Source organism: Petromyzon marinus, chromosome 54 (genome assembly GCF_048934315.1).
Source record: "Petromyzon marinus isolate PM22_M1 ecotype Great Lakes invasive population chromosome 54, UKy_Petmar_22M1.pri1.0, whole genome shotgun sequence".
In the NCBI taxonomy this organism is placed as follows: domain Eukaryota; kingdom Metazoa; phylum Chordata; class Hyperoartia; order Petromyzontiformes; family Petromyzontidae; genus Petromyzon; species Petromyzon marinus.
This window is the reverse complement of record NC_133720.1, coordinates 8,688,507-8,710,173: the sequence shown is the minus strand read 5'-3', so window position 1 is coordinate 8,710,173 and position 21,667 is coordinate 8,688,507. Positions and strand designations below refer to the sequence as shown.

General features: G+C 51.2%; 1 protein-coding gene across 3 annotated transcripts in view; it reads left to right on the top strand.

Annotated features, from left to right (window-relative positions):
• Nucleotides 1-9,581: 9,581 nt before the first annotated feature.
• The window catches only part of LOC116954168 (uncharacterized), an 87,173-nt gene continuing 75,087 nt past the window's right edge, over nt 9,582-21,667 (top strand). For 2 of the 3 annotated variants that reach the window (XR_012929618.1, XM_032974651.2), the window contains exon 1: nt 9,582-10,884. Coding sequence is in view for 2 of the 3 variants with exons in the window: in XM_032974651.2 (XP_032830542.2) it covers nt 10,828-10,884 (57 nt within the window). In the remaining variant the exon portion in view is untranslated. The remainder of the gene's footprint in view (nt 10,885-21,667) is intronic. The other variant, XM_076052159.1, reaches the window with a different exon arrangement.

Sequence of the window (21,667 nt, the reverse complement as noted above, 5' to 3'; positions counted from 1 at the left end):
CCTTGAAACACAGAGACCCATAGACTCACACAGAGACTAATAGACTTACAGAAACCCATAGACTCACACAGAGAACCCATAGCCTCACACAGAGCCTCATAGACTTACAGAAACCCATTGACTCACACAGAGAACCCATAGCCTCACACAGAGACTCATAGACTCACACAGAGACTCATAGACTTGCAGAGACCCATAGACTCACACAGAGACTCATAGACTTGCAGAGACCCATAGACTCACACAGAGAACTCATAGCCTCACACAGAGACTCATAGACTTGCAGAGACCCATAGCCTCACACAGAGACTCATAGACTCACACAGAGACTCATAGACTTGCAGAGACCCATAGACTCACACAGAAACTCAGACTTGCAGAGACCCATAGCCTCACACAGAGACTCATAGACTCACACAGAGACTCATAGACTTGCAGAGACCCATAGCCTCACACAGAGACTCATAGACTCACACAGAGACTCATAGACTTGCAGAGACCCATAGACTCACACAGAGAACCCATAGCCTCACACAGAGACTCATAGACTCACACAGAGACTCATAGACTCGCGCAGAGACCCATAGGCTCACACAGAGACCCATAGACTCAGATAGAGACCCGTAGACACATACAGAGACCCACAGACTCGCACAGAGACCGTAGACTCACACAGAGATCCATAGACTCACGCAAAGACTCATAGACTACTCACACAGAGCCCCATAGACTCACACAGAGACTCATAGACTCACACAGAGACTCATAGACTTGCAGAGACCCATAGACTCACACAGAGAACCCATAGACTCACGCAGAGACTCATAGACTCACACAGAGCCCCATAGACTCACACAGAGACCCATAGACTTACACAGAGACCTATAGACTTACACAGAGACCCATAACCTCGTTCTGGCTGAGCTGCGATGAACTCGGGGTTCTCGAGTGTGATGCGGATGAATTGCGGTGTTTGCGCACAGGCCCAAAGCGCCGGGCGGCCAGCAACAAACAACACCTTCGTTACCGTTGTCATAGACACCAGCGAAGGAGTGGTTTGGCAGAAGGAAGGTTTCGTGTGGTGGGGGTACAATGTGGGTATTCTCACTTACATCAAAGACGTCTGTCCAAGACGATTTGGAAGAGCATCGCCAAATCCTCTCCGGTCACAATGGGCTGCCCACAGCTCCCTCGACCAGGGGCAGCGCCGTGGGGCGGGCGGTTGCAGGGGCTGCGCCGGCCTCCTGCCGAGCGCGGTGTTTGCGCGACCTCTAGGGGCGGCCCCTCGCTGGGGTGGTCCAAATCACCACGAAGGCGACCCCAGCACGGCTGCCAGGAGGCGCTGCGACCTCTCAATCGAACGGCAGGGAATTCGCCTCCTCTGAGCTATTGAACTATAAACTAACATTTTTTATTCTCCCAGGTAAGGCCCTCGACTGAACTGCTACGTAGATATCTTTCAGATGCTACCTGGCTATCACGAATGATAGCCCAACGAAGTTGCGTATCGTCATGTGGACATTTCTAGCAGCCAAATACGCTACACGTGTGATGTCGATTAAAATGTGGAGGGAAAACCCGGAGGACACGGAGACAAATCCACACGGCCACGGGAAGAGCGAGAGAGTCACGCATAGTCCAAATATACAGCCGGCATCGTCACGATCCAACCTACGACCTTCTGAATACCAGGCGATGTATTTAACATCTCGCCAACGTGATCTTCAACATCAAGAACAACGCATGTTACGCATCTCATCAGCCATATTGCTTCAGCAGCATTAGTTCAACATAAGCAAAACCTCTGGTGTGGCTTCAACATTCAGTGTCTTGTTGGCTTTTCGGTCCGCCTTTGCTTAAAACAAAGGTGCAGGTGAACTGCCCTCTCTGCTCGACATGGGGCCCGGTGGTGATGTTCTTCCACACGACGCTGCTCGGGTGTCAATGCGCTGCCTAACTTTGCCGGCAGAGAGATAAAAGGAGAATGATCGGGCCAGATGTAGCCACGTGATTTTGGGCTCTGAAGAATCGCTCTTCAGCTCAACCTGTGATTGAGGCTCAAGCGCTCACCACCTTAATCCGTGAGTCGTGAAGAAGTTCGTACGCCACGTGAGAATCAATTTGTTTCGGCTGTGCCGAGTGATGCAGGGTCTCACGACACAGACGTGGCCGGATCATGACTTCGCCTACGCCCACAAATCGATTACAAATCGTAATGTTGGCTTAAAAAATCCACTACGCGTTGAGAAGGGGTATTGCCTGAAACATCGCCTAGTCTGTGCCATAAATACCTTTGCTGAGGTAAAGCCCTTGGCTATGTTGTTGTTATTGTGGTTGTTGTGCTGGTTGTTGTTATTGTGGTTGTTCTGCTTGTTTACCCAGGAGAGCTTCAACTTAATTTTCCACTGAACATTTTCCGAAACTCTGCCAGGCTTGGCTTAAAGTATGGATCATCGGCGTCAGGCGCTACCACTGGAGTGAAAGGCAACTCCTCTTCACAACAATGCTCAATTATTGCGCCCCTGTATCCCTACAAGGGCGCCGCCACAGCGGTGTAACGGTGAGCAGCACCACCACTGAGATTTTCAGTTCCAGAGTTGCCGGTTCGTTTCCGTCTCCCGGCGCGGCAGCTGACACAGTGGGGATGCGAGTTTCTTGAAATGCCCTCTCCCGCAACCCGCCTCTGGTGGGATAAAGTGTAGCTACTCCCATCTCTTCCAAGACTAAAAACCATGAAACTATTCTTTATTATTTTGACCAGGTAAGGCCCACTGAGCTGTATAGTTATTTTTCAGAAATAACCCGGCTATCAAAAACGATAGCTCAACGAAGTGGCTGATATCATCTCGTGGAAGTGTAAAGCAGCCAAAGATTCTAAACGCGTGGTGATGTTGATGCTAAGTGTGGAGGGAAAACCCGGAGGCCCTGGAGAAAAATCCACCCGTCCAAGGGGAGAGAGATACGCAAACTCAAAATATGCGTCAGGGTCGGGATCTAACGCACGACCTTCTATATACCAGGCGAGATCGTGAGCATCTCGCCCTAGCGGCATCCCCACGGTAGCGAGACGTCTGTCTGGTTTGCATAGAAGAGAAGAGCGGCTTCTAGTGGAGGCTCTTTCTGCCAGCAGTGGCGTGAGCCGGACGTTGCAAGGCTGCGCCTCGAGCTGCTCATCTTTGGAGAGCGCGATTTGCATATTCATGAGAGCGCGTGACGATGACAAATCCATGGCATTGGTCACGGAGATTGAGCAGCAATCGCCTGCGCGGTGCGTTACTGGAGTCGAGCGAGAGCCGAACCCACATTGTCCCATCATCCCATCGAATGTAAGTTATTGGTGGGTACAGGCCCAAAACATGAAGCGGCCAGCAACAAACGGCACTCTTATCAAAGTTTTAATCGACAAGAGTGTAACGAGTTTCTTGACTGGAGCGAGAAGAGACGGTGATGATGATGGCGATGATGGAGATGATAATGATGATGGATATAATGATAGTGGATATAATGATGGTGGATGTTGATAGTGGTGATGATGATGGTGATGATGGTGGTGGTGATAATGATTTATTTGATGGAGATGATGATGGTGATGATGGAGATGATGGTGGTGATGATGATGACGGTGGTGGTGATGATGGGAGGAGGGGATTCCAGCGTGGAGCTATGCGAGGGACGACGCTGAGAGAGGAGTGAGGTGACACGCAGTGTGGGTGAGTGGGTGGATTAATAAGCAACTGAATGAGTGGGTGGGTGAGTGAGTGGATGAGTGCGTTGCTGTGACCTGCAGTGTGGTGGTGGTGGATGAGACGACACTGTCAGTGTCAGTACGGATCACGTCCACAATATGGGTGGAGTAACCAGCAGAGTGAATTTGGCGGGAACAGTAATCAAGGCAGTAATAGCGACAGAAGAGCGATAGGAAGGCGACTGGCAGGACGTCTGTGTGATCGGCCTCCTCTTCATGACGTCTCGAGACTCCAGCAGTGGCTCCTTGGTACCCCCCCCCCCCCCCCCATTGTCCAGAGTGGTGAAGCATGGTCAAACAACCTCATCCAGCAGTAGAAAACTTGACCAAGGACTGATTCTTATTATTCATTTGTATCGCTCCGAAACATCTCCACTTGTATATTGAGGTATTATGTGTGTTTATCTTTAAGGCGATTTAGAATATTGAAGCTGATAAACTAGTACAGTATTTACATTTTGACGCCAGGCGGCGCTACAGCATTCGACTGTGGTTCATTCTAGAGGTTTTTGGGTTAGATCGCGTATTAAATATATAAATGCGTCGTTAAAATCCGCCACCACCGACACAGCCAACTAGTAAGGGTTGTCACGTCTACAGAACGTGGCCAATTCGTCGCTAGTACAGCACTAACCGGTGTGTTGGAGAGCCAAGCCACAACATTTACAATCTGAGTACGACGTTTCGTCAGTAATTACAACTATCTGCACGTGTGTTCTGTTGATAGCCTCGGTAATACATATTTTGTATTACCGAATATTTTGTATTACCGAAGCTGGTACAAAAGGTGTACAGTATTAACTGCACGTGTGGTAAATGTTATGTTGGGCAAACAGAAGGGATGATCAGCACGAGACTAATAGAACATCAGAGAAATATTAAATTATCTCAAATACAACTGTCAGCAGTAGCAGAACACGCGTGCCAACAAGGACACTCAATTGATTTGAATAATGTTGAAGTTTTGTGCAAACTAGCTACTACTGACCAAGACTAATTAGAGAATCTATCGAAATTGAAATAAATTTAAATAACTTTACCCGTTCGGATAGCTACCGCCTTAGTGCTGGGTGGAAGCGAATAATCAAATAATACATTATTCAAAGGGCAGCGTACTTAAATAGGGATTACCGTTGTTAGGGATATGTTTTTCTCCTGATGACGAACGTTTGTGTTGCGATCGAAACGATGTAGTTTTTTGTTATTTTTTTGTTATTTTTCTTTGAAACTATCGACATGATTTTACCGAAAGACCCAAGAATATGAATCCCTGCAGTCACGAAAGCTTTAAGTCTAGATTTAGGGCTATTTTAATAAACACAATAGACAGGAAGGACAAGTTCAAAGGGCTCGCATAATGCACATGCATCATGAACGTTGCCTCAGTAATCCCCCCATCATTGTGCAAGAGCGCAGAAGCGTGGTCACCACATCTACGCCTCTATATAAGGAACGAAACAGTAAAACTTCTCCACAAATCTGGCTGTTGCCTGATGAAGCTAGTTGTAATTACTGGCGAAACATCGTACTCAGTTTGTAAATGTTGTGGCTTGGCTCTCCAACACACCGGTTAGTGCTGTACTAGTGACGAAATGGCACGTTCTGTTTACGGTACAACCCTTACTAGTTGGCTGTGTCGGGTGGTGGCGGATTTTAACGATACATTTATATAATAATAGGGGTTTTCCCCTTTTTTCTGGCAACAAATTGAAACTTTTTTACGAGGATTCATGTCTGCATTAACCACAATACCTACAGTCAAAATGCAAACAAAAAACATGATAATATATACATTGTCCTTGAAACTGATTGGTCCACACCAAGGGACGGCTTTCTGTTGAGTCTCGACCCAATTGGTGCTCGACCAGATGACGCCAAAAGGCGTCACACAGCTCAAAGACAATGCACTATCAAAGTAATGAGGGCTCGGGGTGAGCATCTACATCATTAGACATCCTTTGCCAGTACCTAATGATGTAGACACATTTATATATTTACGCGATCTAACCCAAAGACCTCTAGTATGGATGATGTTGGTCGCGAAAGCCTCCTACGTGTTAAACTCGACTGTGGTTCTCTGTCTTAGTGTAGGGACCTCTATGGGAGTCACTGGGTCTCTTTGCAAGTCATTGGGTCTCAATGGAAGTCATTGCGTTTCTATGTGAGTCATTGGGTTTCTATGTGAGTCATAACACCATATACTCTCTACACTTGACAAACCGGTTTAATCACGACCCAGACTATGTGAATCTATGCGTCTCGATGTCAGTCTATGAGTCTCTATGTCAGTCTATAGTTCTCTGTCTGAGTCGTTATTTTGTGCCGTGTATAATATGTATAATATATACAGTAGTTTTGTGTCGAACTGGGACCCATATCAAAGAGGGGGGTCCCTTGCCAATATACATCTGGCAGCTCATCAGCATTGGTTCAAGGAAGCCTGACTGATGCTGGAACACTGAATGTTGAAACCGGTCCAGAGTTTTGCTTGTAACTCACGCTGGCTGATGAGATGCACACTCCCAGGAGGAATGCCCTCTGGCCGATGGGATATGTAGTAATTTATATCGCGCGTTCATCAAGGCGCTTTACAGAGAATTGAGAAGGGAACATCAACAACAACACCAACGCCGCGTGTGTGAATGTCATGGCGGAGATGAGGCGAATACAAAAGACGAGAAGAAGCAATGGGGGCGAATCTGTGATGATGCGGGAATTCGGCAAAAGCGAAATCGATGGATTGAATGAATGGGGGTAATGAGTGATAGCCATACAATGAGAATATGGAGAGAGAACAGTAGTGGTGGTGGTTATGGGGGGGGGGGGGGTTCGTGGGGTGAGCTAGAGGAGCGAAAACTCATGAGTGAAGGTGACGGCTCAATGTGTCAATGTGTAGCGGGAAGTTTGTTACAGTTAAGGGGGGGCGAGAAGAAGAGCAAACGCGTGGCTGGAGCACGAGGAGGCGCAGGAGGAACAGAGAGAGAGCGAAGATTGTAAAAGGGCGAGAAGGCGACAAAGCAAGATAACCAGAGTAGCAAGACGTGGTTGGGGCAAGACCATGAAGAGATTTGCAGACCAGGTGATTGTCTGCTGTCTCTCCATGCGATGATTCCAAGCGCGAACACCAGGGGGAGATGACGGCCCGTGGGGGTACCAGGCGGCGCAATGTTGATGATGAACACCAACAGAGTCGAAGCCGCTACCCCAGGGATTTTGCCGGTGGCTCGACTCGTCCAGGACCACTCACTGAGGCCCAACAATCTACTCAAATAAGCAGACACGCATACACGTTAAACACATATACAGCATAATTTTACGCATCCAATCAGCAACACGGTGTTTATTCTCGCAGTGCAATACAGCATTTGCAGCAGCATTGGTTCGACATAGGCGAGCCCTCTGTTACAGGGAGTTGACATGCAGTGTCTCATCAGCAGGCTGAACCCGTGGCTGTAGGTGAACTGCTGGGCGTGTACAGGTGAGGGTCTGTGTAGGTGAGGGCGTGTACAGGTGAGAGTCTGTGTAGGTGAGGGCGTGTACAGGTGAGGGTCTGTGTAGGTGAGGGTCTGCAGGTGAGGGTCTGTGCAGGTGAGGGTCTGCAGGTGAGGGTCTGTGCAGGTGAGGGCTTGTACAGGTGAGAGTCTGTGTAGGTGAGGGTCTGCAGGTGAGGGTCTGTGCAGGTGAGGGTCTGCAGGTGAGAGTCTGTGTAGGTGAGGACGTGTACAGGTGAGGGTCTGTGTAGGTGAAGGCGTGTACAGGTGAGGGTCTGTGCAGGTGAGGGCGTGTACAGGTGAGAGTCTGTGCAGGTGAGGGCGTGTAGAGGTGCGGGTCTGCAGGTGAGGGTCTGCAGGTGAGGGTCTGTGCAGGTGAGCGCGTGTACAGGTGAGAGTCTGTGCAGGTGAGGGCGTGTACAGGTGAGAGTCTGTGCAGGTGAGCGCGTGTACAGGTGAGAGTCTGTGCAGGTGAGGGCGTGTATAGGTGAGAGTCTGTGTAGGTGAGGGCGTGTACAGGTGAGGGTCTGTGCAGGTGAGCGCGTGTACAGGTGAGGGTCTGTGCAGGTGAGGGCGTGTACAGGTGAGGGTCTGTGCAGGTGAGCGCGTGTACAGGTGAGGGTCTGTGCAGGTGAGGGCGTGTACAGGTGAGGGTCTGTGCAGGTGAGGGTCTGCAGGTGAGGGTGTGCAGGTGAGGGCGTGTACAGGTGAGAGTCTGTGCAGGTGAGGGCGTGTACAGGTGAGAGTCTGTGCAGGTGAGCGCGTGTACAGGTGAGAGTCTGTGCAGGTGAGGGCGTGTATAGGTGAGAGTCTGTGTAGGTGAGGGCGTGTACAGGTGAGGGTCTGTGCAGGTGAGCGCGTGTACAGGTGAGGGTCTGTGCAGGTGAGGGCGTGTACAGGTGAGGGTCTGTGCAGGTGAGGGTCTGCAGGTGAGGGTGTGCAGGTGAGGGCGTGTACAGGTGAGAGTCTGTGCAGGTGAGGGCGTGTAGAGGTGAGAGTCTGTGCAGGTGAGGGCGTGTACAGGTGAGAGTCTGTGCAGGTGAGGGCGTGTACAGGTGAGGGTCTGTGCAGGTGAGGGCGTGTAGAGGTGAGGGTCTGTGCAGGTGAGGGCGTGTACAGGTGAGAGTCTGTGCAGGTGAGGGCGTGTACAGGTGAGGGTCTGTGCAGGTGAGGGCGTGTACAGGTGAGGGTCCGTGCAGGTGAGGGTCTGCAGGTGAGGGCGTGTAGAGGTGAGAGTCTGTGCAGGTAAGGGCGTGTCGAGGTGAGGGTCTGCAGGTGAGGGTCTGCAGGTGAGGGTCTGCAGGTGAGGGTCTGCAGGTGAGGGTGTGCTCCTCCTGCCTGCGAGACACGAGCCCTGGTCCAACGCTCAACAAAGACCGCACTCGGAAGAAGGCAAAGACCCCCCCCCCCCCCCGTATTATAACCTCAACAGACTGCTGGGACAAGCGCTGCACCTGCGAAGGGCCGGCACGCTACACGAGGGGGTGGGTGGCCAGCACCACACCCGACCGCCTTTGTCTCCCCCACTGGCGATGTTTACACACCGCACCAGGTACTCATTTGAGGTTGAGTCAGCCTAAAGGGAGGCCCAGGACCGATTTTGTTAATCGTCACCGGCGTTGGTGGCCGCGAGCGGGAATCGAACCCGGGTGGCCGGGTTCTCAGGAGGCGCAGAGTCAGCAACGTGGCCCGAGTCACGTGGCGTGGTGGATGTGACTCAGCAGTATTTGGCCGCTGCTATAAATGTCCACGTGATGATGAGACACATCGTTGAGCTATCATTTGTGGCCAGGTGGCTTCTTAAAAAAGAAGCTTGTGGCCTCAGCGGGCTTTAGCTAGTAAAATAAAAAAAATAGTTTAGATGTATTTGTAAATTTAGTGATTTGTTTACCTTTCCTATACTTTGCACTCTTGTCGTGTTTTTCGTATTGTTTGTTGTTGTGACGCCCCCGGCCCCTACTGGACGTCTGTGAAAAAGAGCTTCATAGCTCATCGGATTCCTACAGTGTCACGAAATACTCCGCTTATGATTCTATCGTGTTTCGTATTGTTTGCTGTTGTAATGGTAGGACCCTGCGCCCCCACTGAAGGCATCTGTGGAAAAGAGCTTTATAGCTCATCAGATTCCTCCTGCAGCAGTCTAAATCAATAAAAGGTTAACATTCTAAATACGCTGAGCACTTTGCATAAGTGGGCGAGACCGTGCGTGCACGTGGTCTGTGGGGGTGGCTCCGGACTCAACCAAGGGCGTGGTTTAACTTTTGGTGGGGCGTGGCCTCATTAGTGGGCGGGTCCAATTATGGAAATTATGCGGGGGGCTTTTAAGTGGGCGGCGGGGGCGTGTAAATCTGGGCGCGGTCAAATTATAATATGGGGGTGTGGTTGTTAGTATGGGCGTGTGGCTTCGTTGCTCATTGGCTTTGCTGCGTATGGGCGGGGCTCAGCCCGCCGCATCATTAGCATATGTTAATGAGCTACCGGGCACCCCATGTGCGCCGAGAAGATGGCGGCGGAAGCGTGGTCTCTTGTTCTTTTTGTTGTTGTTGTTTTTGGTTGTTGTGATGTTTGTTGTTGTTGATGCGAGGGCAACGGCGGCGGCCACGGCAGCAACAATCTCGGGAACGGGCAGCAGCGCAAGGGCCAACAACAACAACTCGACAGAGCAGACTTGGTTGTTGTGGTGGTGGTTGTGGTAGTGGTGGTTGTTGTTTCTCGGATTGTGCTCTAGAAAGTTTTGCCAGGAGGAGGAGGAGGAAGAGGCGGGGAGCTGCTTGTGTCAGCTGTTGGACATTTAAACAGCCATTGCTGCATACACAACATCGCCAGCAGTTGTGATCGGCAACAACCAGCAGCAAGAATCTGGGTGGTTGGGCAACCCCCACGTCTACACCGTGAAGCGGGTGGTGGAGTGGTGCCGCGAGAAGACGAGGAGAGAAAGAGCGAGCAGGAGCAAGTGAAGTTGACGATATAAGGGAGAGGAGGGTTCAGAAAGTGGCGGAGAGAGAGAAACTGTCAAGTTGTGAGGAGAGACGCGAGCGAGCACGGGACGAGTGGAGAGAGAGGGTTGAGGGAGAGAGACGCGAGGCGAAGGAAGAACGCGAGGGAGACCATCTCGGCTCATGCCGCCGCCTCCTCTTTGACGAAGAAGGCCGCCCCAGGAGGGCAAGAGGAGTGAGGAAGGGCAGGGGCGGGAGGATGGAGAGCAGCAGCATCAGCAGGCCGCCTGCCTGGCGCCGTCTCCTCGCGTCGCAGCGCTGCGCGACTCGCCTGGGCTGACCGAAGAAGCGGCGGCGGCGGTGGTGGGCGTTGGGAGACGTAGCGAACTTCACTTGCGGCTCTTCTGGAGTTCTTCCGCGCCCCTTACACCCTCATCACCGTCACTATCATCATCTACCTCGTCATATTTGTTGACTTATTAATTTCCTCACAGCTCTTCCGTCAACCTACTCGCCCATTATCAATACCAACGCCGCCTCGTCACCATCATCGTCTCGGCGTCGTCTCAGGAGTTTTAGTTTAAACGCCAAGCGGCCAGCAACAAAGAGCACTCTCTCGGTAGCTGAGGGGGGGAACCACGGCGGAGACACGAAGATGAGCAAGGAACGGCCCAAGAGACACATCAGCAAGAAAAGACTGGTGAGTGAGCGGGTGAGTGAACTGGTGAGCCGGTGAGCGGGCGGGAGAGTGGATGGGTGAGCGAGCTGGTGAGTTAGTGGGTGAGTGAGCGGGTGAGTGAGCTGGTGAGTGAGCTGGTGAGTTGGTGGGTGAGTGAGCGGGTGAGTGAGCCGGTGAGTTGGTGAGTGAACTGGTGAGCCGGTGAGCGGGCGGGATGATGGATGGGTGAGTGAGCTGGTGAGTTAGTGGGTGAGTGAGCGGGTGAGTGAGCGGGTGAGTGAGCCGGTGAGTGAGCCGGTGAGTGAGCGGGTGAGTGAGCCGGTGAGTGAGCCGGTGAGCGGGCGGGATAGTGGATGGGTGAGCGAGCGGGTGAGTGAGCGGGTGAGTGAGCCGGTGAGTGAGCTGGTGAGCGGGCGGGAGAGTGGATGGGAGAGTGAGTGGGTGAATGGGGTGGAGATGGGTTGAGGGTGAGTGAGCGGGTGAGTGAGCCGGTGAGTGAGCTGGTGAGTTAGTGGGTGAGTGAGCGGGTGAGTGAGCGGGTGAGTGAGCCGGTGAGTGAGCTGGTGAGCCGGTGAGCGGGCGGGAGAGTGGATGGGTGAGTGAGTGGGTGAATGGGGTGGAGATGGGTTGAGGGTGAGTGAGAGGGTGAGGAAGGAGTGAATGAGGAGGTTGTCTAAGTGTGGCTTGATGGGACTGGTGGTGGTTGATGGCGAGTGGCGATGGGGCCTGATGAGAGTTGACGGGACAAAGTTGCTGCTGCTGATGACGGTGGTCGTGATGATGGTGGTGAAAGTTGCAGGAACTTTTGGGGGGAGTCGGTGGTTAATATTGATGCTTGTTGATACTTTAGTATGGTAGATGTTGCTTGTTGATCTTCCGTGATGGTCGTGTGATACATTTGTTCTTGGTTACCTTGCCTATTAATGTTTGTAAACATCAATGTTGGTCGTAATGTGGCCGACTGTAACGTTGATGTTGCATGTTGATGTTGCATGTTGATGGTATAGGTTGGTGGTGTAGGTTCATGGTGCAGGTTGATGTTGCTGCTGGTTGCGGCACAGTGCTGTGCTGGCAAAGGTGTCCTTGATATCGCTTGGTATTGTTGATGGTGGTTGATGTTGCCGATGATGTTGACGGGAGGATGGGAGTAGAGTTGGGTCCGGGAGACAAAAGGGCCACGCGTCCCCGGTAAAATGCCTCCGCCATCACCGCGGTGTTTAAAGGGCACGCAGTTTTCGAGGAAGGCGATTTCGAAGGCTGGGAGCCTAAAGGGCTGGCAGTTCTAAAATGCGGGGACTTCTAAAGGGCTCGGAGTTTGAACGGGCGGGTTGGGAGTTTAAATGGCTGGGAGTTTTAAAGGGCTGGCAGTTTGAAAGGGCAGGCACATTGCATAGTAATGAAGGTCACCCACGTATGATTGTGTACACGCTTCCTCCTACTCCCCATGGTTGGTGGTTGATCCAGCGGGTAGCATGCGCCATTGAGTGCGGCATCGATGTTGTCGCTGCTATCTCAGTGGGGCAGTAGCCAGGAGGAGCTCCTGGGTTCGATTCGTTCTCTTCCCTTCTGCATGGGTTTCCTCCGGGTTCTCCATTTTCCTGTCACAGCTAAACTGACACACATTGGGACCGGTATCGGCCAAACTCACATGCTAATGCTGGTGATGAATTCCCTGCAAATTACTCAATTGGGGATCACACAACTATGTAACTACTATTACTTTTTTTTATTTTACCACGTAAGGCCCACTGCGCCATATAGTTATTTTTCAGAAGCGACCTGGCCACATAGCTCAACGAAGTGGCTTATCAAGTGAAAATGTATAGTAGCCAAATACTCAAAATGCTTATTAATTCTACACGACCACGGGGAGAGGGACATGCAGAGTCCACATGTACTGTACAGGCGTCAGCGTCGGGATCGAACCCACGACCTCAGGCGAGGGAGTTAACATCTCGCTGGCGCAGCGCAGAGGCAGCAGCAATACCGCTCCTCTATTGCGAAAACCTGGCAGGACCCTCCTGGCAAGTAGTCTTGACTCCATGAGGCTTCCCCGAGTTGACCAGAGGCAGTGATCACAGTAATAATAAGTTGCATCACCACCATGGACAATACAATGAGGGTTTTTTTTGTTACCCTCTTGGCTGGTGGAGAATTGTTTCCCTGCTGTGTGACTCCACCACCACCACGTGGCCCTGCCGCATCAGCTGGGATTCTTGGAGAGTCTGGAATGCGTGGGAGTTTATTTTTTGGGGGGGGTCTCTTTAAACTTTTTTTTCATAGTTTCCTGGAACGATTCTGAAAGAAATTCCGGCGCACATTTCAGAAATTATTCCCAAGTCCGGTGCCTTCGCCCGCCCGCCACTCGTGACGTTTCCACGCTAGGCAGGAGCACTTTAACTAACTATAAACTTTTTTTTGGTAAAGCCCACTGAGCTACATAGCTCTTTTTTTAGAAACGACCTGGCCATAAATGAATACTCAACAAAGTGGCTTCTCGTGTGGAAATGTATAGCAGCCAAATTCTCTAATCGCGTGATGTTGATTCTAAATGTGGAGGGAAAAATCGGAGGACCCAGAGAAAAATGCACGCAACCACGGCAAGAACACGCAAACTCTAAATATACAGCAGGTGTCAGGGTCGGGATCGAACCCAATACCTTCCTACATACCAAGCGAAGTAGTTAACATCTCGCCACCATGGCGCCACTGCTCAGGTGTTGAACTTTGGCTGCTAATATTATAATGCGCTCATCGGAAGGCTGATGGAATGTGTAAAATGAAATTATTTTTTAGGTGTTGTTTTATGTAGAGAGACAAGCATGGGAAGGGTGCGTGTTTGCCAATGTAACTGATATTTTCACGATGGTCGTTAGTGGAAACAAATCGAGAACGCATTGAAAGTGCGCACAGGAGAACACACGCTCAGAGACAGGAAGCAGAGTACGTGGATTAAGGAACACACGCAGCAGAGTTAGGGACATTACCATCATCAAACTCCAAACTATAAACTTTGTATTCTACCAGGTAAGGCCCACTGAGTTTTGTAGCTCTTTTTCAGAAACGACCTGGCCACAAATGATAGCTCAACAAAAAGTGGGTTATCCTGTGGAAATTTATAGCAGCCAAATCTTAAAGGCATGTTGATTATAAATGTGGAGGGAAAAACCGGAGGACCTGGAGAAAAATCCACATGACCGCGGGGAGGGAGACATGCAAACTCCGATATACAGGCGTCAGAGTTGGGATCAAACCCCCGATATACCAGGCGAGTTGGTTAAGATCACACCATCGTGGTGCCTTCATGCAACAGTGGACCATGATCATCATCATCCTCCAGACTGGTGAGTGGAGTGAGTGGGGCTGGGGTGTAGGACACGTCACGGCCGGAAGGGACGATGATGGGCGATGATCGAGACTGATCACGGATCCGCAGCCGGTAATTTGGTAGTTGAGTGAGGATGAAATCCCCTCGTCGTGCGTAGAGCAGCAGCTGCTGGGTTGACCGTTGTCGTGAGAGGGTGATGGCTGCTCTGGGAGGAAACGGGAGACCTTCGGGCAGCAGTCTATAGACCACGGATCACGCCAGGTAGAGTGCTGTGTAGTCACGAGCTGTCCCGGACACAATACCCCAAACATCTGCTGCTAGCTACGCGACTCCTTCCCTCGACTTTGTTATCTGCTGGCATCTGGTTTTAAATGCTCAGCCCCGAAGGCAAATATTAGGGGGGTGGGGGAGGCTGGGTGGGGGGGTATCGATAGAGTAAATATGACCCACAGCACAACCACACGCAGAACAAACGATGACTCCAGTCGCCTTTGCGCAGAGTCACTTTAAGACGTTTTCTTGTTCATGTTTTTGTTTGTTGCGGTTGCACCCGATTCAAGAGCCAAATGGCTCACAGGGCTATACCAAATAAATGAAACTGAAAACGGAAACTGAAGCCTTCTCATCACTCTTCTGTCACTGCTACTACTACGACGAGCGTGGTTCCTGTGAAATTCACTCGTTGATCCCTCAACCCATGTTGAGGACTCGGTCTGCCAGACTGTTTCATCTCGCACAAAGGTGGCTCGTGCTGTCTGCAAACGCCCCTGGGGGCAAGTGCTGTTAGCCGGCAGCTGTGAATGCCGACGCCATGGCGGGAGCTAAAGGGGGTGGGTGGTGTTGGTGGTGTGGCCGGCACCATGCCCGGCTGTCTTTGTCTCGCCACTGCTGATGTTTACACGCGCAGCAGTAGGTCGTAATTTAAGGCTGAGTTTGGCGCTAGCAGGGAGGCCCGCAACTGGTTCATATAATCGTCACTGGTGTTGTTGGTCTTGGCCGGGAGTCAAACTCGGTTCGCCGGGTTTGCAGCGTGGTGTAGTAACTACTGCTTCTCACACGCACAATCACACACACACAATCATCCGGTTGCACACACACACACAATCACAACTTCAATCACACTCACGCAGTTTCTCTCACAGTCCCACATACAAAGACAAAAAAATATCCCCCGTATAGAATTAACACTGTTGGGGCAAGTGCTGTTAGGAATACCTATACAGGGCACATACGCAGGGGGGTAGTAACCAGCACCATGCTCAGCTGCATTTATCTCCCGATTGGTGATGTTTATGCATCGCACCAGATATTCAATTGAGGCCTAGTCGACGTAGGGGAGGTCCAGGACCATTTCAGATGATCTTCACTGCTGTTGGCCATGAGCAGGAATCGAGCTCCGGTAGCTAGGTTCGTAGCGCAGCGCGCTATTCACTACACCACTGCTTCCCATTCGGACACAATAATACACACATGCGTGTAAGACACTCGTACACACGCGTGTGAGACATTCGTGCACACGCATGTGCGAGAGTCGTACACACACGCGTGTGCATCCCAGCTCATTCTGTGGGTTAAACAGCTAGCCGAGACGTGGAATAAACAGCTGGCCAAGACGTGGGTTAAACAGTTAGCCTTGACGTCGGTTAAACAGCTGGCAGATACGTGGGTTAAACAGCCTGCCAAGACTTGGGTTAAACAGCTGGTAGGACGTGGGTTAAACAGCCTGCCAATACTTGGGTTAAACAGCTGGTAGGACGTGGGTTAAACAGCCTGCCAAGACTTAGGTTAAACAGCTGGCAGAGACGTGGGTTAAACAGCTGGCAGAGACGTGGGTTAAACAACTGGCAGAGACGTGGGTTAAACACCTGCCGAGACGTGGGTTAAACAGCTGGCAGAGACGTGGGTTAAACAGCTGGCAGAGACGTGGGTTAAACAGCTGGCAGAGACGTGGATTAAACAGAGACGTGGATTAAACAGAGACGTGGATTAAACAGAGACGTGGATTAAACAGAGACGTGGGTTAAACAGAGACGTGGGTTAAACAGCTGGCAGAGACATGGATTAAACAGAGATGTGGGTTAAACAGCCGGCAGAGACGTGGGTTAAACAGAGACGTGGGTTAAACAGCCTGCCGAGACGTGGGTTAAACAGCCTGCCGAGACGTGGATTAAACAGCCGGCAGAGACGTGGGTTAAACAGCTGCCAGAGACGTGGATTAAACAGCTGGCAGAGACGTGGGTTAAACAGCTGCCAGAGACGTGGATTAAACAGCTGGCAGAGACGTGGGTTAAACAGCTGCCAGAGACGTGGGTTAAACAGCTGGCAGAGACGTGGATTAAACAGCTGGCAGAGACGTGGGTTAAACAGCTGCCAGAGACGTGGATTAAACAGCTGGCAGAGACGTGGGTTAAACAGCTGCCAGAGACGTGGATTAAACAGCTGGCAGAGACGTGGGTTAAACATCTGCCAGAGACGTAGATTAACAGCTGGCAGAGACGTGGGTTAAACAACTGGCAGAGACGTGGATTAAACAGCTGGCAGAGACGTGGGTTAAACAGCTGCCAGCGACGTGGGTTAAACAGCTGGCAGAGACGTGGGTTAAACAGCTGGCAGATACGTGGGTTAAACAGCCTGCCAAGACTTGGGTTAAACAGCTGGTAGGACGTGGGTTAAACAGCCTGCCAATACTTGGGTTAAACAGCTGGTAGGACGTGGGTTAAACAGCCTGCCAAGACTTAGGTTAAACAGCTGGCAGAGACGTGAGTTAAACAGCTGGCAGAGACGTGGGTTAAACAACTGGCAGAGACGTGGGTTAAACACCTGCCGAGACGTGGGTTAAACAGCTGGCAGAGACGTGGGTTAAACAGCTGGCAGAGACGTGGGTTAAACAGCTGCCAGAGATGTGGATTAAACAGCTGGCAGAGACGTGGGTTAAACAGCTGGCAGAGACGTGGATTAAACAGCTGGCAGAGACGTGGGTTAAACAGCTGGCAGAGACGTGGGTTAAACAGCTGCCAGAGACGTGGATTAAACAGCTGGCAGAGACGTGGGTTAAACAGCTGCCAGAGACGTGGATTAAACAACTGGCAGAGACGTGGGTTAAACAGCTTCCAGAGACGTGGATTAAACAGCTGGCAGAGACGTGGATTAAACAGCTGGCAGAGACGTGGGTTAAACAGCCTGCCAAGACGTGGGTTAAACAGCTGGCAGAGACGTGGGTTAAACAGCCTGCCGAGACGTGGATTAAACAGCTGGCAGAGACGTGGATTAAACAGCTGGTAGGACATGGGTTAAACAGCTGGCAGAGACGTGGGTTAAACAGCTGGCAGAGACGTGGGTTAAACAGCTGGCAGAGACGTGGGTTAAACAGCTGGCAGAGACGTGGGTTAAACAGCTGGCAGAGACGTGGGTTAAACAGCTGGCAGAGACGTGGGTTAAACAGCTGGCAGAGACGTGGGTTAAACAGCCTGCCGAGACGTGGATTAAACAGCTGGCAGAGACGTGGATTAAACAGCTGGCAGAGACGTGGATTAAACAGCTGGTAGGACGTGGGTTAAACAGCTGGCAGAGACGTGGGTTAAACAGCTGGCAGAGACGTGGGTTAAACAGCTGGCAGAGACGTGGATTAAACAGAGACGTGGATTAAACAGAGACGTGGATTAAACAGAGACGTGGATTAAACAGAGACGTGGGTTAAACAGAGACGTGGGTTAAACAGCTGGCAGAGACATGGATTAAACAGAGATGTGGGTTAAACAGCCGGCAGAGACGTGGGTTAAACAGAGACGTGGGTTAAACAGCCTGCCGAGACGTGGGTTAAACAGCCTGCCGAGACGTGGATTAAACAGCCGGCAGAGACGTGGGTTAAACAGCTGCCAGAGACGTGGATTAAACAGCTGGCAGAGACGTGGGTTAAACAGCTGCCAGAGACGTGGATTAAACAGCTGGCAGAGACGTGGGTTAAACAGCTGCCAGAGACGTGGGTTAAACAGCTGGCAGAGACGTGGATTAAACAGCTGGCAGAGACGTGGGTTAAACAGCTGCCAGAGACGTGGATTAAACAGCTGGCAGAGACGTGGGTTAAACAGCTGCCAGAGACGTGGATTAAACAGCTGGCAGAGACGTGGGTTAAACATCTGCCAGAGACGTAGATTAACAGCTGGCAGAGACGTGGGTTAAACAACTGGCAGAGACGTGGATTAAACAGCTGGCAGAGACGTGGGTTAAACAGCTGCCAGCGACGTGGGTTAAACAGTTAGCCTTGACGTCGGTTAAACAGCTGGCAGATACGTGGGTTAAACAGCCTGCCAAGACTTGGGTTAAACAGCTGGTAGGACGTGGGTTAAACAGCCTGCCAATACTTGGGTTAAACAGCTGGTAGGACGTGGGTTAAACAGCCTGCCAAGACTTAGGTTAAACAGCTGGCAGAGACGTGGGTTAAACAGCTGGCAGAGACGTGGGTTAAACAACTGGCAGAGACGTGGGTTAAACACCTGCCGAGACGTGGGTTAAACAGCTGGCAGAGACGTGGGTTAAACAGCTGGCAGAGACGTGGGTTAAACAGCTGGCAGAGACGTGGATTAAACAGAGACGTGGATTAAACAGAGACGTGGATTAAACAGAGACGTGGATTAAACAGAGACGTGGATTAAACAGAGACGTGGGTTAAACAGAGACGTGGGTTAAACAGCTGGCAGAGACATGGATTAAACAGAGATGTGGGTTAAACAGCCGGCAGAGACGTGGGTTAAACAGAGACGTGGGTTAAACAGCCTGCCGAGACGTGGGTTAAACAGCCTGCCGAGACGTGGATTAAACAGCCGGCAGAGACGTGGGTTAAACAGCTGCCAGAGACGTGGATTAAACAGCTGGCAGAGACGTGGGTTAAACAGCTGCCAGAGACGTGGATTAAACAGCTGGCAGAGACGTGGGTTAAACAGCTGGCAGAGACGTGGATTAAACAGCTGGCAGAGACGTGGGTTAAACAGCTGCCAGAGACGTGGATTAAACAGCTGGCAGAGACGTGGGTTAAACAGCTGCCAGAGACGTGGATTAAACAGCTGGCAGAGACGTGGGTTAAACATCTGCCAGAGACGTAGATTAACAGCTGGCAGAGACGTGGGTTAAACAACTGGCAGAGACGTGGATTAAACAGCTGGCAGAGACGTGGGTTAAACAGCTGCCAGCGACGTGGGTTAAACAGCTGGCAGAGACGTGGGTTAAACAGCTGCCAGAGACGTGGATTAAACAGCTGGCAGAGACGTGGGTTAAACAGCTGCCAGAGACGTGGATTAAACAGCTGGCAGAGACGTGGGTTAAACAGCTGCCAGAGATGTGGATTAAACAGCTGGCAGAGACGTGGGTTAAACAGCTGGCAGAGACGTGGGTTAAACAGCTGGCAGAGACGTAGATTAAACAGCTGGCAGAGACGTGGGTTAAACAGCTGGCAGAGACGTGGGTTAAACAGCTGCCAGAGACGTGGATTAAACAGCTGGCAGAGACGTGGGTTAAACAGCTGCCAGAGACGTGGATTAAACAGCTGGCAGAGACGTGGGTTAAACAGCTGCCAGAGATGTGGATTAAACAGCTGGCAGAGACGTGGGTTAAACAGCTGGCAGAGACGTGGATTAAACAGCTGGCAGAGACGTGGGTTAAACAGCTGGCAGAGACGTGGGTTAAACAGCTGCCAGAGACGTGGATTAAACAGCTGGCAGAGACGTGGGTTAAACAGCTGCCAGAGACGTGGATTAAACAACTGGCAGAGACGTGGGTTAAACAGCTTCCAGAGACGTGGATTAAACAGCTGGCAGAGACGTGGATTAAACAGCTGGCAGAGACGTGGGTTAAACAGCCTGCCAAGACGTGGGTTAAACAGCTGGCAGAGACGTGGGTTAAACAGCCTGCCGAGACGTGGATTAAACAGCTGGCAGAGACGTGGATTAAACAGCTGGTAGGACATGGGTTAAACAGCTGGCAGAGACGTGGGTTAAACAGCTGGCAGAGACGTGGGTTAAACAGCTGGCAGAGACGTGGGTTAAACAGCTGGCAGAGACGTGGGTTAAACAGCTGGCAGAGACGTGGGTTAAACAGCTGGCAGAGACGTGGGTTAAACAGCTGGCAGAGACGTGGGTTAAACAGCCTGCCGAGACGTGGATTAAACAGCTGGCAGAGACGTGGATTAAACAGCTGGCAGAGACGTGGATTAAACAGCTGGTAGGACGTGGGTTAAACAGCTGGCAGAGACGTGGGTTAAACAGCTGGCAGAGACGTGGGTTAAACAGTATCACGGGCATAAGGATGAGCGCAATCGTGATTTGTGTGTTTGTCTTTTTGCGGAGTGGTGGCACAGTGGTTGGCACAATTCTATATGTGTACACAGTGGGGAGTAGAGGTGGTGCATCTGCCAGCCGTCAACCCATGGCAACTGGGTCTGTCCCGTTACCTTACAGCGTGACTTCCAGCCTTCACGTGACGGCCTTAAGGTGCACCTAACCTGGCACAAGCGCCATGGTGACGTCACCGCTGCTTCGTGGCGAACAGCAGTTGTATACAGACACTCGTGTGTACATTTGTATACACGTATGTGTTTATGAATAACGTGTGTATATACACACAACTTGTGTGTGTGCATATACAATCTTAGTGCTTTCGGACTCCCTGACCCTCTGCTCACGATCATTATGGACCTTCATGATGGTGAGTGGGCCCGGGTAAAACTACGTGGCCGGGAGTCAGAGCCATTCCCTGTTCACGTTGGGGTGCGACAGGGATGTCTTCTGGCTCCCACATTATTTAACATTTTTTTACCACGTAATTCGTGAAGCCTTCAATGGCTGTACCGGAGGAATTTCCATCAGGTACAGATACAATGGGAGGCTGATCGATGCCCGGGTGCGGTTTAAGAGATGGCTCTCTATTAGTCAACTACGTTATGTATGCCAATGATCTGGTAATAGCCGCTCACTCAGAGGAGGAGTTGGAGGCGCTGCTGCTGAACCAGGAGCATGCCACTAAGAGGTGACCTTACGATCAGCACCACCAAAGCTAAGCACCTGCCTGGGTAGTTTGTACCATCGGACACTCCAACCCCACAACTCCCCATCGGTGATGGGGTAGTTGTGGAGAGAGTGGAGAGTTTCCCATACCTGAGCAGTGTGCTTATGACCGGCTCACTCCGAATCAGTCGAGCGGCATTATCTTTTCATCGGTTGCGTAACGCTGTGTGGAAGCTACCTGGTCTGTCGCTCCGCACGAAGCTTCAGGTCTTCTCGGCCATGGTCATTCCCTCCCTTCTCTATGCTTGCGAAACGTTGGACCCCCCTAATGGAACATCTTCGCCGATTATAAACATTTAGGCTGGCCTGCCTACGATCCATCCTGGGTTTAACCATGCTGGATTGTGTGAGCTCACAAATCCTTGAAAGATCTGGACAAAGTCCCATCGGTGAGCTCCTCCAGCAGGCAAAGCTGCATTGGCTGGGTCATGTA